Source organism: Onychostruthus taczanowskii, unplaced genomic scaffold (genome assembly GCF_017590055.1).
Source record: "Onychostruthus taczanowskii isolate IOZ18803 unplaced genomic scaffold, ASM1759005v1 scaffold33, whole genome shotgun sequence".
Lineage (NCBI taxonomy): Eukaryota > Metazoa > Chordata > Aves > Passeriformes > Passeridae > Onychostruthus > Onychostruthus taczanowskii.
In genome coordinates, this window is record NW_024500683.1 from 3,057,765 (window position 1) to 3,071,282 (window position 13,518).

The window sequence follows — 13,518 nt, forward strand, 5'->3', positions numbered from 1 at the left end:
CCCTCTAGAAATGTTTGAAAAATAATTTGAAGCTATGCATTTTAGAATTTATACATTTATAGTGAGAATGTATTTATCAGTATTAATTTATTACATTACATAAAAGTTATTTGTCAATATATAATACCAGAATGCAATTGTGCTAGGATATTTCAACGGTAAGTACAACAACTGACCCTAACTGATTATGGAAAAATTACCTTTTTTTCAGTGCTGTTATTAAGCCACAGCTAAATACAGCCCAGGGTTTGATGCTACAGTTTGATATCCTCAAAAATTAAAATTATTTGTCCTCCCTGTTCATGAAATAGTACATCAAGGGCTGTGTCTATCTCACCTAACTTTCAGCGAAGTCAGTGAGCTAGAAACCTGTTCAGTCTCATCTCCATCTGCATGTAATAGAACAGGACAGATACAGAAAGCAAGTCAGCCTCCACGTGGATTTTCTCCCTCTACTACTACTACTACTACAATGTAAGCCCAAATATTCTAAAAACATAATAGAGGTGCCTCAGTTAAGCAGCCAAAATTAAATGGGAGGAGATTGATATGTGTGAGGTTTTAACCTGAGCAGTTTATTTTGCAGGATGTTTATTACCTGATTGTTTATCCTTTAAAGCTGTTTTACACATCTCAATGCGGGCAGAGTGATAAGGAACATAACGATCCTGCAGAGATCCTACTAACACAATGTTTTTGAAGTAATGAAGACCTACAAGAAGAAAGGTATCACTTATAGCAAATCCTCTGCTATTACTACTGAATAATTAAACATTTTCAACTGATATTTGGCACTAATTTATTACAGGATATTGCACAACAAGGGAGAAAAAACAATTGTGATAGGTAGAGCTACAAAATAATGAGATGTTTGGTACCAGCCTTTCCTCTGTACATATTTAACAGACATGGCCATGGCTCAGTTGTAGAGTTTCCCATTAAACTGGGTATGGTTCAAACCTTCATCTTGTTTCTTAGGAATACAGTGGTTGGTTTCAGGCTATACAGAAGAGAGTAAAGCCACACGGCTTAAATAAACCTAAAGATGGATGGAGCCTTGTCTTGAGTGATGTTTCAGACAATAGCTGCATTAGAATTCGTGCCTAGCACCAACACATACATATATAGCCCACCTAGTGCAGGTGCCTCTCTAAGGCGCTGCCTCACTGTAAGGTTTAACCAGCTCAAGCACAGGTGCAGAATCCACCCAACAGAACCCCAAAGTATAATTAAACCTTTATAACTAAACCCAGACTTCCTAATTCCAGAACAAGCATGCTCATAGTAGAATGATGCAAAGACAGGAATCCCCAGTAATGACAGAGTTACAGCCCTTAAAGACATTGAATTGTTACATTTTCTCTAGAAAGCTGCAGCAGATTTCTGGTGCCGCCCATCTGCTTTAGGCCAGACACAATGGAGCACTTTAGGAAAATAGTCTACCTTAGAACAGCCCCTTCTGAATGTCATATTTTAGACATAAGTATCATCAATCTTTCATTATGAAGAAGTGTTTGATCAAAATCTTCAGCAGGAGCAAAATAAGTATATAGGGTAATTCATAAGATACGTGAGTTTTACTGTTTACCTATTCTTCATCCATTTTGGGTTTAAGTAACAGGACGTGTTTAACATGTATGTTATTTGGCAAATTCGAAATCTAGTCACAAGCCACCATACAAATATGTAGGTGAGACCTTGACCCTCAAAACACCACCTGCTGGATCCACAGCAAGTTTTAAATTTTGCTGCCTTAGGGATTTTCCCAGATGCAAAGCTAATGTCCAAAGAAGACACCACATTAAGCAGTAACAGATGTTTCTTCATCTTAAACCCCTGTTTAACTACATGATTACAAAAATCAACAGAAGTTGCACATTCAGGGCTGCACTTCCCAAAAGAGTTGTCAATCTCATGCATGTACCCTGGGGTTAAGTGACTTCTGGAAAGACTTATGTTTAGAATCATTGTTGAGACCAGCACACAAATTCCCTGTATTGAGCATCTGAAAAGAGGAACTGTGCAGTTTGGGGAATCCCAAATGACTCTCACCTTGTGTCTGAGAGTCAAGCACAGCCAATGCTGTATGCCCACCGAGTGAAGAAAGAGATGGCAGGACAGAAGCAGGCCTTGTACAGATATCAAGAGTTAAAGGCACCAACACCTACATTGTACATACACAAAGTTTTCCCTCAAAGGAAAACTTTCTTCCTTCTCTATGAGGGAAGCATAAAACATACTTTTTTTTCTCCTTATCTAAAATCATTAATTTTTCACATTTCTTTCTCTAGTCTCCCCAAGCCTTTCCTTTTCCCTTACACTGACCTCACTGAAGGACCTGGAAACAAGATGGTGTAGCTGAGGCTGTGGCCCAAAATACAGCTCTTTCCATCTCTTTGGTTGGAAAGAAAAAGCAGAAACTGAGCCTGAAGACTTTTATATTCCTTCTACCATTTATGGGGAAAAAAGTCTGAAATGCACATTATGACTCTTGAGACGATACTATTCAGGTCTTTCAAAAATCCTGTCATATAAAGGTCTGCTATCAGAAAATATGTCACATTTCCACAACAGACAATAGTACTCAAACGACAGCATCTCTAGCCATGTTGAGATACATACACATAAATCCATGGAATATGAATTTTTTTAAAAGCCAATTGATTAATTAATCTGATTATGTCTTAGCAGTCTTACTCAGCATCCACTGTGTTACTTCTCACATAACTTCTACTAGCAGGGGTCCCACAGTCTTACTCAGCATCCACTGTGTTACTTCTCACATAACTTCTATTTATAGTCACACATTTCTTTTCAAAAGACAGGAAAACTAGATTGAGTTCACCTTTATATACCAGTTCAGCTTTAAATATTACTGTATCATCAACAAAATCACTTTTTGATAGTAGATTCTGAAGAGAAGGGTAAAAACCCTCCAAGTTTTTCCTAAAATAAATTTTTGATTAATATTCCTATCTTATGATTTTTCTTTTTGCTCCTTCCTTATTATTTTCTGCTTCATCTAAGTCCTGTAAATTTTATATTCAAGCACCTCAAGAGCTATATGTCAGTCTTTTCCTACCCATATATTTGTACTTTGTCGTTCTTAACAAAATTCCAGGTGTGACAACCTAGAAATATTTTGATCTAGGAGTGTGCCCGGATTTTTCACAAAACAGCACAAGCATCTCTGGCTCCACAACTGCTTGACTGACACACATTCACACATTCACATACACCTGTCACATGAACCCCCAATAACTTTATACTGCTTAATGGAAATTACCTCCCTGCTGGCACATTACCCACTGGCAAAACACATTCTTGGCCAACAGCTGAAATAAGGATATTCAACACAGAGAAAATTGTATGAATGATATGGTATGAATAATCTAATCTGGGATTTATCTATTATGCTAAGTACAACTTCTCCTTCCTTTATGAAAGTAAGTTTTTGTTTTCCCTGACCATCTTAATGAGGTAATAAAAGACTAGTTAGGAAAAACTTTAAAGTAGAATTTTAGATTTATAGTACAGGTAAGAAAGGCAGATACAGAAACACGTAATCTTAAATGTGTATGAGTGTACTTGACTTGCCACATAGTGGCTCATAGACAGATATTTAAAAAATCCCCTTTTTATCTATTGGTGTAATGGCTGCAGTCAAGTTCTGCTCATTACTTAGGAAGGGAAGTCTCAAAGTAATATCCTACCTCTGAAACAGAAACTGTTTACTTTACTTGAAGAATACAGGACTAAAGTAACTCTTAAATATTAAAACTGAAACAGAAGCTTTTTGAAAATAAGTTATTTTCTTTTTAGATTTCCTATTCACATTTATACACAGTTGCCTTTAAGAGATAGGAAGAATTAACAAAGCTTACCTGCTTTTTTACTCAGTTTGTATAAGAATGTCTGTCGTGGATCTGAATGGTCTCGACATGTCAGTTGCAATAAAGAACCAGACTTCTTCCATTTCTGCATAAACCACAGTCCTGCATTGTGAGGTACAATGAGTATAGATCCACAATAAAATATGAAAATGAATTAAACATAAGTGTAGTATGTAAAGTTCGTAACAGTCTCTTAGGTGCTAATTTTACTTTTCATGTAAGAATTGTCAAGCTCAGAAACAGTTGAAAATTTAATTTTCTTTCCTGTCTGTCTACACAATGAAGCCTGAAGGCCTTTATTTCCACTAATGTACATGCCTGTCCAGAAAAAATAACTTCCAGAAAGTGTAAATACAGTAATGTTAGCCAGAATATACACATTCTATTTCAATAATTTGTATAATATTAGAACATTTTGATGTTCAAAAAACAACAGGCACTACTTCTCCAGTTTCTAAACTGAACTCAATAAATATAACTTGAAAAAAGGAAGCAGAATCTTCTCACAGAAGAATACCATGGTAGAAAGTTTTGTTTGGTACTATTTCTCTTTATTAGTCAATAATAGTAATAATAGGTGGCTAACTGACTTTTCAGGAAATCTTGCTTCCCTCACCATGCACATCTGAAGAAACACACTGCAGGTTATAAGGCATTTTTGAGAGAGAAAAGACACAATAGTTCAGAATTATTTTAATGTGTCTTATATAATTGTTTGGCAGATTAAGTATATTCAAGTTCAGCTTATTAAAAAATGAGCTCAACAGATTAAAACAGGAGTTTATTTATGCTGTAACAGAAAATCTGAACCAAACATACTGGAAAATACTTATGCCAATCACCTCTTGCACATCCTTTTATTAATACTTTATTTTTATAACCCTTCTCTCTGCTTATGACAGTGAAACATGCAGTTTCTCACAATCACAGTAATGCAGAAATGTGCATCCCACATGAAATGTAAGTTTCATTTCAAAGTTCATTTCAAAGACAAGATTTCCCCTAAACTAATACTTCTGAAAATAATACATCACCTGTATTAACAAGAGCACTGCTGTTGTAGAGGGTACCAAGATGTGGTCCAGACAGAGACAGGAAGGTATGAAGTTTGTTGAGGTAATACTTAAATCGATGTCTTGTGAGCACTGAACGGATTATTAAATTACCCAGTGAGTGTCCAATAAAGCTGTTAAAGAGAAAAAGCAATATAACATGGAATTTTATAGCAGGATTTTTTTTTCTTTTCACAGAGAAAAAGAAAACCAGTGTCATGAAATGCTAAAAAAGCATAGGAAATAATTAATGAAACGTTTCCATTCAGAGCTGTATTTTATGTCATTCAGGAGGCATAGCTTGTCCATGTCTCCCAAGCTGCACAAACTCATTACAAACGTGTTTTGAACTCCTCCAGAAATACTTAATACAGCATTTTTGAAAAGCTAACAAAACCAAACTATCCTTCTACCAGCATCTACCACCTAAACCCAAGATTATTCCTGGGTTCATTTCCCTTAGCACCAACTATTAAGAAAATATTTTATGAGCCATGCATGACTGAAATCATCATTACTTTGGCATGTGATGGCACTCAATATGATAGACGTATGAGCATTCCTGAAACAGTCTAGTGGAGATAGATTCCAAAGGTAGTCCTAATAGGGGGGAACACCACACTTAACTGAATCTGATTATTTAAAAACAGAAGCAACATCTCAGATCTGCTTAGCAGAGACCAAAAGAAGTGATTATCAGCTTGAGCAAGCAATTGAAGAATATGTCTCTGTCAGGACAATAGTACTTTTCGGTGTTTCCCTGGTTAAGCAATTTAAGGAACTCTTTAGCTTCTTGTATCTAAGGATAACTATTACTTCATAGGTGAGGTGCTTACTGTCACATACGCAAACCTATATAAAGCATTTCTTTAAAACGGACACTATGAAATTAAGCAATTCTAGTTATTATGCTTACAAATCCCTGCTGAGATCAGGACCACACCAGACTAGGCACTGACTTAAAGAAGACCAGACTCAAAGTTAGAAGGAAAAAGTGCCTTCCTGCATTACAGATGCAAGCCCAGGATACAGTGAAAACAGAAAACCATCCAAATTATGTACAGTAGAAATATCACTGCTGGATCACCCTTCCTGTTTGCTGTGTATCACTACATTCATCAACAGAAGTAGCTAAAACAAAGCTTCCTGTAACATCTGTGTAAAAGACAGTGCTAAAAGATTACTTGACTGTTTAAATGCTTCCCAAGCAAGAATCACTGCCTCGGAAAATACCAATTTAAAAGTAAATAAAAAATTCAAACAATTGGTTATAGAATGGCAGAAAACTAAACTTGGAAATAATTATGCATTTATACAACAAAAAAGGTTTTTTTGTACATTATTAATACATTGTTTAAGCATGCACATATGTTCTTCTCAGTTGCTTTTACTACTAGATTTCCAATATTATTTGTATGTGAAATTCTTTGCTTGAGCTTGCTAATATAGCCTAACTAATTTCGAAATGAAAGACTATTTATCCTCTGTGGTGTCAGCACAACAGCAGTGCATTTGCAAAACAAAACACTTAGTTGCTCTCTTGAATACTAAAATTTAAAATTATTCCATTGGAGGACTGAAAAATCCACACAGGAACAACAAAATTACAGATTTCTTTAAGAACATGTAAATGCACACAGAAATTGAGTTGATCCTGAAGATGATCTGTGTGATGTAACTGCTTTTGAGTAAAACAGATTGTTTTCTAAAGAATATCTGAACATTAGCAGAGATACTCTCTTGACAGTTCTCTCAGGCAGTATTTACGAAAAGTCATAATGGGATGAGAAACTCTTACACTGTACCATAACAAAGGGCATTTTCTGTGAAAAAAGCAGCAACCCATCTATCAATTCTATCATCCCAAAGAGTACGGGCATACCTAACCAAAACTTCAGAAACATGGAAGATCCATTTTGAGGAAAACTGGAAGCTCACAATCAGCTACGTGAATGTACCTCAAAGACTAAACACTTGTAGTTAATTTGAAAAGCCTTAGAAATATAATAAAGGTTACAGTAATACATTGTGATTCAATTCAGATGCTTAGGTGAACATATAATAAGGCTTAAATTTGGTTTTTAATAGAGAAAGGTTTTAAAAATTGCTTAAATCAAAAAGGGGAGGAAAAGGAAAATTCTTCAAATAAGGTCTTGAAAGTGTGAGATGGGAATGTAATTAATTCTACTCATGGGATGCTCTGCAAAAGCAATGAACACTAGGTGGCAATATTACAATCTTCTGAATATATAATTAACACACTGAAATTAACAGAATTACAGTTTTTATACATGTTTTATCATACAAGTCCACCAATTCAGATCATACTAGAAAAATCACACACAGCAAAACCTCATTATTCTGTGCCAATAAACAAAAATCCTGTCCAACTATAAAAATTCATGGAAGGAAGAAAAATCAATCAAGATTCATAATCAATGAGGGGCTGAAACAATGAACAGATGTTTTAATGCATGCATAGCTTTTATTTTTTTAATGAGCCAATGTTACTTAGGGAAGAGGATGACATGCTGATTAATCTACCTGAGGTCAAAGTCCAATAAAAGTCATCATAAATTTACAAAAGACCTGACATGTGCAAAATGGTTTCTGAAACTACACTATAAGAGCAGGTGGTTTATTCCCCAGCTGCCTGGTTACCTTGAGGGCTTCCATCACAGACACTTAAAATTTGAATGAGTATGACTGAGCAATTTGACATGCTTCAAAGTTGCATTAACTTTGATGGTGGCACTGGTATGACTGGTCCAAATGACCTCCAGATGTCCCGTCACCCTAAAACCTTCTGTGATTCTTTACTAAACAGTTCTTTTATAAGGCAAATTGCATTTGTTTTTAATCAAGCTTCCAGCTCACGCTTGCTCCATGCTTGTTGTGAGCACAAAGATTTTGTTCAGAGATGAAGGAACGTGTTATAGTGAATTGCCTCAATAGCTGGTATTAGCTCTGCAGGTACCAAAAATGTTTACTGAAGCTGACACTATTCCAGTGGTACAGGGAGTGTCTTTTCTCAGTACAGGAATGTAGCACAGTTAGTAGGATTTCACCGTTACCTGAGAGCATGAGACTGCATTTATCTGAATAAAGGGCAGAATCTCAGAACATCTCTGGACTTATCTTGACCTGAGCAGATTTTGATTTGTTTAAGTTGTGACAACAATCATCTGCCAGTGAACTACCAAGTCAGGTCTAAAGTTGTTTTAGTTTCACTACAGTTTCTATTAATAGCAAGCAGTTATTCCTTGTGGTCTGAACAGTGTATCACCAGAATGAAGTGTGGTGTGCACAACTGTAGGTGCAGGTATCATATGGCAGAGGTTCCCAGTGGTCTATTAATGATCACTGCAGGAGCACAGTTGTGTAACTTAGGAGAGAAAGTCAGCATTAGGGATAACAGAGAATAGGAGGGGAAAAAAGAATAAATGGAAAACAAATGAAAGAGCATATGTGCCAACTGGAGATATAGAAATATGAAATTAATCTATCCAGACCCAAGGCCAAGGAACTCCCACCATGAACATCACTGTCCTTATACTGAAGCCCTGGGATGCTGACGTCCAGCTGCTTAAGCAAGACAGAATGCAAGCATCTTACCATGTTGGATTTTTTTGCTATACAAAATCACAAATCTGGAGATGCCTATTTTGACTGGTTATGGAGCAGCACTTGTAGAGAGAACAGTTCCTTTAGGAGCCAGGGATATTTTATGAGGAGAAACCAGCATCATTCAGAACACCACAGGTAACTACCACAAGGGCTGTTTTCTACAGCATCATAACCAAAATGAGGCAGGAAAGCATTGGCTTCTTGAGCAGAGGATTTCTCAGCAGTACTTTTCTAGGCTTTCCAGGTTGTCCCTTCAAGGCCTTGCATAGAGGCACGTGTCTTTCTAACAGCTGTCTCATGTAAACTTTCTCATAAGAAAAGCTTAAGTTGAGAAATGAAAACTTCGACTTCAGTAGAGCCCAAAACAAGTATACACCTTAAAAAGGAAACTAAAATAAAAATTCATAGGTTGGTTTTTTCTTTCAAGTGATGAGTAACAAATAAAAGTGAAAAATATTTACAAATCGAAAGTCTTATGAGAGAAGCAAACCAAAAGCAAACAAGAGTTCAGTTCTCAGGTATAAACAATGAGAAGATAAGTGGGTGGGTTTGCTCATTACAGCCTTCAGACAACAGCATGGGAGAGAAGATCCTGGTGTATGCTGGGGGGTTACAGAACTCTTCTCTCCCATACCAAGGGTGCTATCATGTAGCCTGTGAAACAAAAATATGATCACATAGTGCTTTTTACATTTTTAAATCAACAGTTTAGACAAAATTAAGCATATCAAAACAGAAACATTTGTTGAAATAGTGAGATTATGTTTAAATGTTTTAGATGTTTCCTCCAGCTGAACAAGGCCTACCAAACACATGTGAATGCACAAACTTGTCAGAAACACGTGTGACTAGCAAGTCAAAAAACCTTCTGGATGTATAATTTGAGGGTGCCTAAACAAATTGATAAAGTCAGGCTTGGATTAGCTCTTTTCATCTATTGATGAGCTAACTCCAGTCACACTGCTGGGTTAGTAAGGCAGTCTGCCCAAATTGTTCTCTACCTTGAGAAAATAAATGCAATGGGCATTCCCTGGAAGTAAATGTAAAAGAAAGCAGAAATGCATAGACTGTGGTAAGCTCTCTAATAAGATGTAAAACATGCTGTTTAGCAGATGAAACAATCAGAACACGTAAAAAATAATGAAATATATTTTCATGCAGCTGCCCTTCAACGTCACATGTGAGATGAAAGTGCCCTGCAGGAGTGACAAGACACACAGTCTGCCATGTCATACTTGGTGAAGGGACCATAAAATCAGAAGGAAGCTAACTTCATCCTGGCATAGTGCTATTACAGGTTCCTTTGACTTTCTCAAAATACTATCTGTTTTTCTGCAGAACTCTATTATGCAGAATTTGCAGAAGCACAAGACAGCAATTCCTTAAATGTAATGCTTAACCTCTACCCTAAAACCACCAACAGATGAGCTTACAACACTGTTCAGTCTTCTTTCATCTGGCAATTTCCTCTCTCTCCATTGTCCTCCTTTCCCCTACTCCTCCCACATCCCAAATTGCTTTTTCTCATCTCTCGTTTGGCCTGCTCCTGAGCATCACAGTTTAAAACAACCCAGGGCTCTAGTTTTAAGTTTATTTCTGTAAATAGTATAGAACAGATATTACCTGATTTTTGAAAGGGGTAGATTATAAATTTGTATATACTGTATAATTTCATCTAAAAGGCGATCTGTCATGGAATCAAAATCAGCAAAGGTATCATTCTGTAAAATAAAAGAAATAAAAAATAATAACTGTATTTTCTAATGCAGCAATATACATTCTGCATTCAGTCTGAATTCTTACTCCCCAGTGTTTCGACCAACAGCACACAAATAAAAGCATCAATATCAACTCTGAATACAAACACTACAGCTAGTTATTATAATTTTTCATGTCATTTTCTTGTAACACAGAATAAAGTGATACACATTTTACTGTAAGACTACTTTCTTCTAAAACACCAAAACAAATCTTAACATTACACACCCAGCCTTACTTCTAAGCTGTTCTCTACACTTAAGATTATCTGTAGTGAAACAGAAGACCAAACTGCATATTCAGAATTATATCACACTGCCCATGAAATAGAGATGAGTCAATTACTGCAACAGCAGTCTACAGGAATTCTGGTTATTCAAAATGAAACAATCAAATAAAATCCTCAAGCTCTTATCCACAGTTCACAGCTGATTCTCTCCAATGATTAGCAGTAAGAAATTAAGAGATAGGAAAAGGCTGCCTAGAACTTTTCAACACAAGTTCCAAAGGATCTGTGCTAAAATCTGTAGTGTTCAACATATTGGTAAATGATCTGGGAAAGGAAAGATGAAAAATCAAAAGAGGAGATGAAAAACCAGTTTGTAGACAAAATAAATATCCAGAGTAGTCAAATCTAGAACCAACCAGAATTTCACAGGAATCTTATACCACTGCATGCCTGGGTGATAAAATGGCGAGAAATGCAAACAAATGTTACACAGAGAAAACCAGCCCTAACTGTATATGCAAACAAAAATCTACATGTGTGTGTTGCATATAATCAGCAATGTTAGAAAAGCAAGGAAAGAAAATAGCAACATAGCATTTTGTCAGTCCATAGTGCAAAAGCATCTTAAATGCCCTGTCTAGTTCTGATCATTCAATTTTAAATGACAGGAAGTTTCAAGCGGGCGGGGAAGGGTACCATGGACGAACAGAAACTTTTCACATCTAATTGTTAGAAATAATAAATAGACTAGGTCTCTTCAGTTGCCTCCTGAGGGAGAAATTGTACTTGTTTATAAAATATGTGATAAAAAAAAAAATTATAAAAACTGAAACAGTGAATGAGGAATGAGGAATGATTATTGAGTATTTTTTCCAAAACAAACTGTAAGGTAAACTACTTCAATTTCCTTGTTTGCAACTGAATTACTAATGTATGCAAACCACAGAGTGGAACTCAACTGTATGCTATGGATACAGAAGTAAAAAGATTCAAAAAGAATCAGCCAACATTAAGGAGAAAAGTCTGTCAGCAGCTATTAGGCTCAGTGGTCTCAATGGAATCCACAAATCAGAAAGTCTCACAGCTGCTGACTGACATAAACTATAGGGCTAGAGAAGAGAAAGCCTGGCTTGGTACCTGTCCAGCCTGTTTCACAAAGCATCCCAGCAGCTACTGCCAGAAAAATGCTATTGCACTAAAGGAAGCTTTTGTTTGAGCCACTGACAAGACTTTGTTCTAGTTCGTCTCTGAAGTATGTCTAATACAATATGTAATACACACATACACACAGACAAAAAGTAAAAATTGGTCTTTTGTGCTTTGGCAAGCTTAACTCATCAGAAAATAATAAAATTCACACATATTCTTGTTTAACACGAGTTAATTTGATATTTGTTCATCTCTATTTGATGTAGATCTTGCAGAATGCTGACAAAAGAACAAGTTATAGCAATTTTGTATTTCTCAGATCCTCTAAAATAACACATCTCCCTTCTTGCCAGACCAGTTTTCACTATTACCATTTTGATCACTAGTATTAAGCATATTTTATCCACAATCCAAACTGCTTATGCTGAGAACTTACGAGACACAGTACACACAGCAAATTGGTAGTAACAAATCTTACCCCTTAAAATATTTACCTTCAATACCATACAAGATTTTGCAATTACTTTGATACCCGCCACAGATCAAACAATGTATTCCATGACAATACAATAAAAAGATACAAAATGTGGTAAACACAATAGTGCAATTACATAAACGTCTCTGAAGATTTACACTGTTCATAGTTTTACAAAAATTCTTTTTAGTTGGCAAATACCTGATTCCTTTCAGACATAAGAAATTCAATTCTTCCTCCAGGCAGCCCTAGCTCAATGTAAGTCTTCACTAGTCTTAGATCTGCGCTGTTACCTTCAAAAGAAAAACAATCAGGAGTTAGAGTCTGCAAAGTTAACTCGCAATAAAAGCACTCAGAATAGTGAAATGAATCTCTGGCAGAGCTTTATATTTAAACACAGCTAATTATAGTCTGAGTCCTAATTAAAATTCAGTAAGACTTTGAAAGATAAACTACAATGTCAAATTAAGGGACAAAATGGTTTATGAAAATGACATTTGATGCAAACACTTTTAGAAAAGCAAGGATGTAGAAAGTCTTGCTTGATTCTGTCTTAGCCTCCAACTGATACATAGCACTGTGAACATTACATTCTTGGAAACCTAATTAATTTTAATAAAGCAAATTAAAGAACTCAAAGTGAGCTCAAAGAATTCAGTGAAGGGGTACTTCAAAAAATGAAAAGGCAGAGTGAACCATCAGCAGATAAAGATACTTTTAGATACTGTGGTACCCAAAACAACAAATGCTAGTTTAACTAGCATCCTGAAGATTTTTCCACATCAGTAGTCATGGATGCTTTTGAAGAAAGGGTAGCTTTTCAGGATTTTTATTTACATCTGTCATTTATAGGAAATAGCTTGTATAAGCTCGCTGTTTCATGAGAAAATTCTAACTATGTGGACTTTCCTAAGTTCCAAACACATGTTTTTTTAACAACAAGCTTCTTGGTCAAGTTAACTTTCGTGCTGCTTCTATATGCAATAGCACGAGAATACACTAGTAAGAGGGAATACCTCCGAGTCCTATTTTTAAAATTACTTAACAAAGGCTGCTTTCTGCCCAAATGAGGAAAAAAAACCTATGCTGTTATTTTATTAACTTAGGAATTTGAAAAATGAAGAAGGTGCCTGTGCAGTGTTGATGCAGTCCAATATTCTATTCTACTGCCCTCTTGTGTTTCCTTACATTGTTAATTTAAGAAGTGTCTCAAAAATCCACAAAAGCTAGAGGGAATATCTTAATATACACATATTCTTTGAACCAAAAGAAGATGAATATATTCAAGCTACTTAAACTTTATAACCCTTTCAATCAAAAAGAGGTTTTTCTCAC

General features: G+C 35.8%; 1 protein-coding gene across 2 annotated transcripts in view; it reads right to left on the minus strand.

The window, feature by feature from the left end:
* The window catches only part of FAM135A (family with sequence similarity 135 member A), a 64,187-nt gene that overhangs the window by 1,565 nt on the left and 49,104 nt on the right, over nt 1-13,518 (minus strand). Inside the window, exons 16-20 of one of the 2 annotated variants that reach the window (XM_041410602.1) lie at nt 12,385-12,476; nt 10,196-10,293; nt 4,928-5,079; nt 3,885-3,995; nt 599-712 (exon numbers count right to left, since the gene is read on the minus strand). In XM_041410602.1, coding sequence (XP_041266536.1) covers nt 599-712; nt 3,885-3,995; nt 4,928-5,079; nt 10,196-10,293; nt 12,385-12,476 — 567 coding nt within the window. Of the gene's footprint in view, nt 1-598; nt 713-3,884; nt 3,996-4,927; nt 5,080-10,195; nt 10,294-12,384; nt 12,477-13,518 lie in introns of those variants that run through there. The other variant, XM_041410603.1, reaches the window with a different exon arrangement.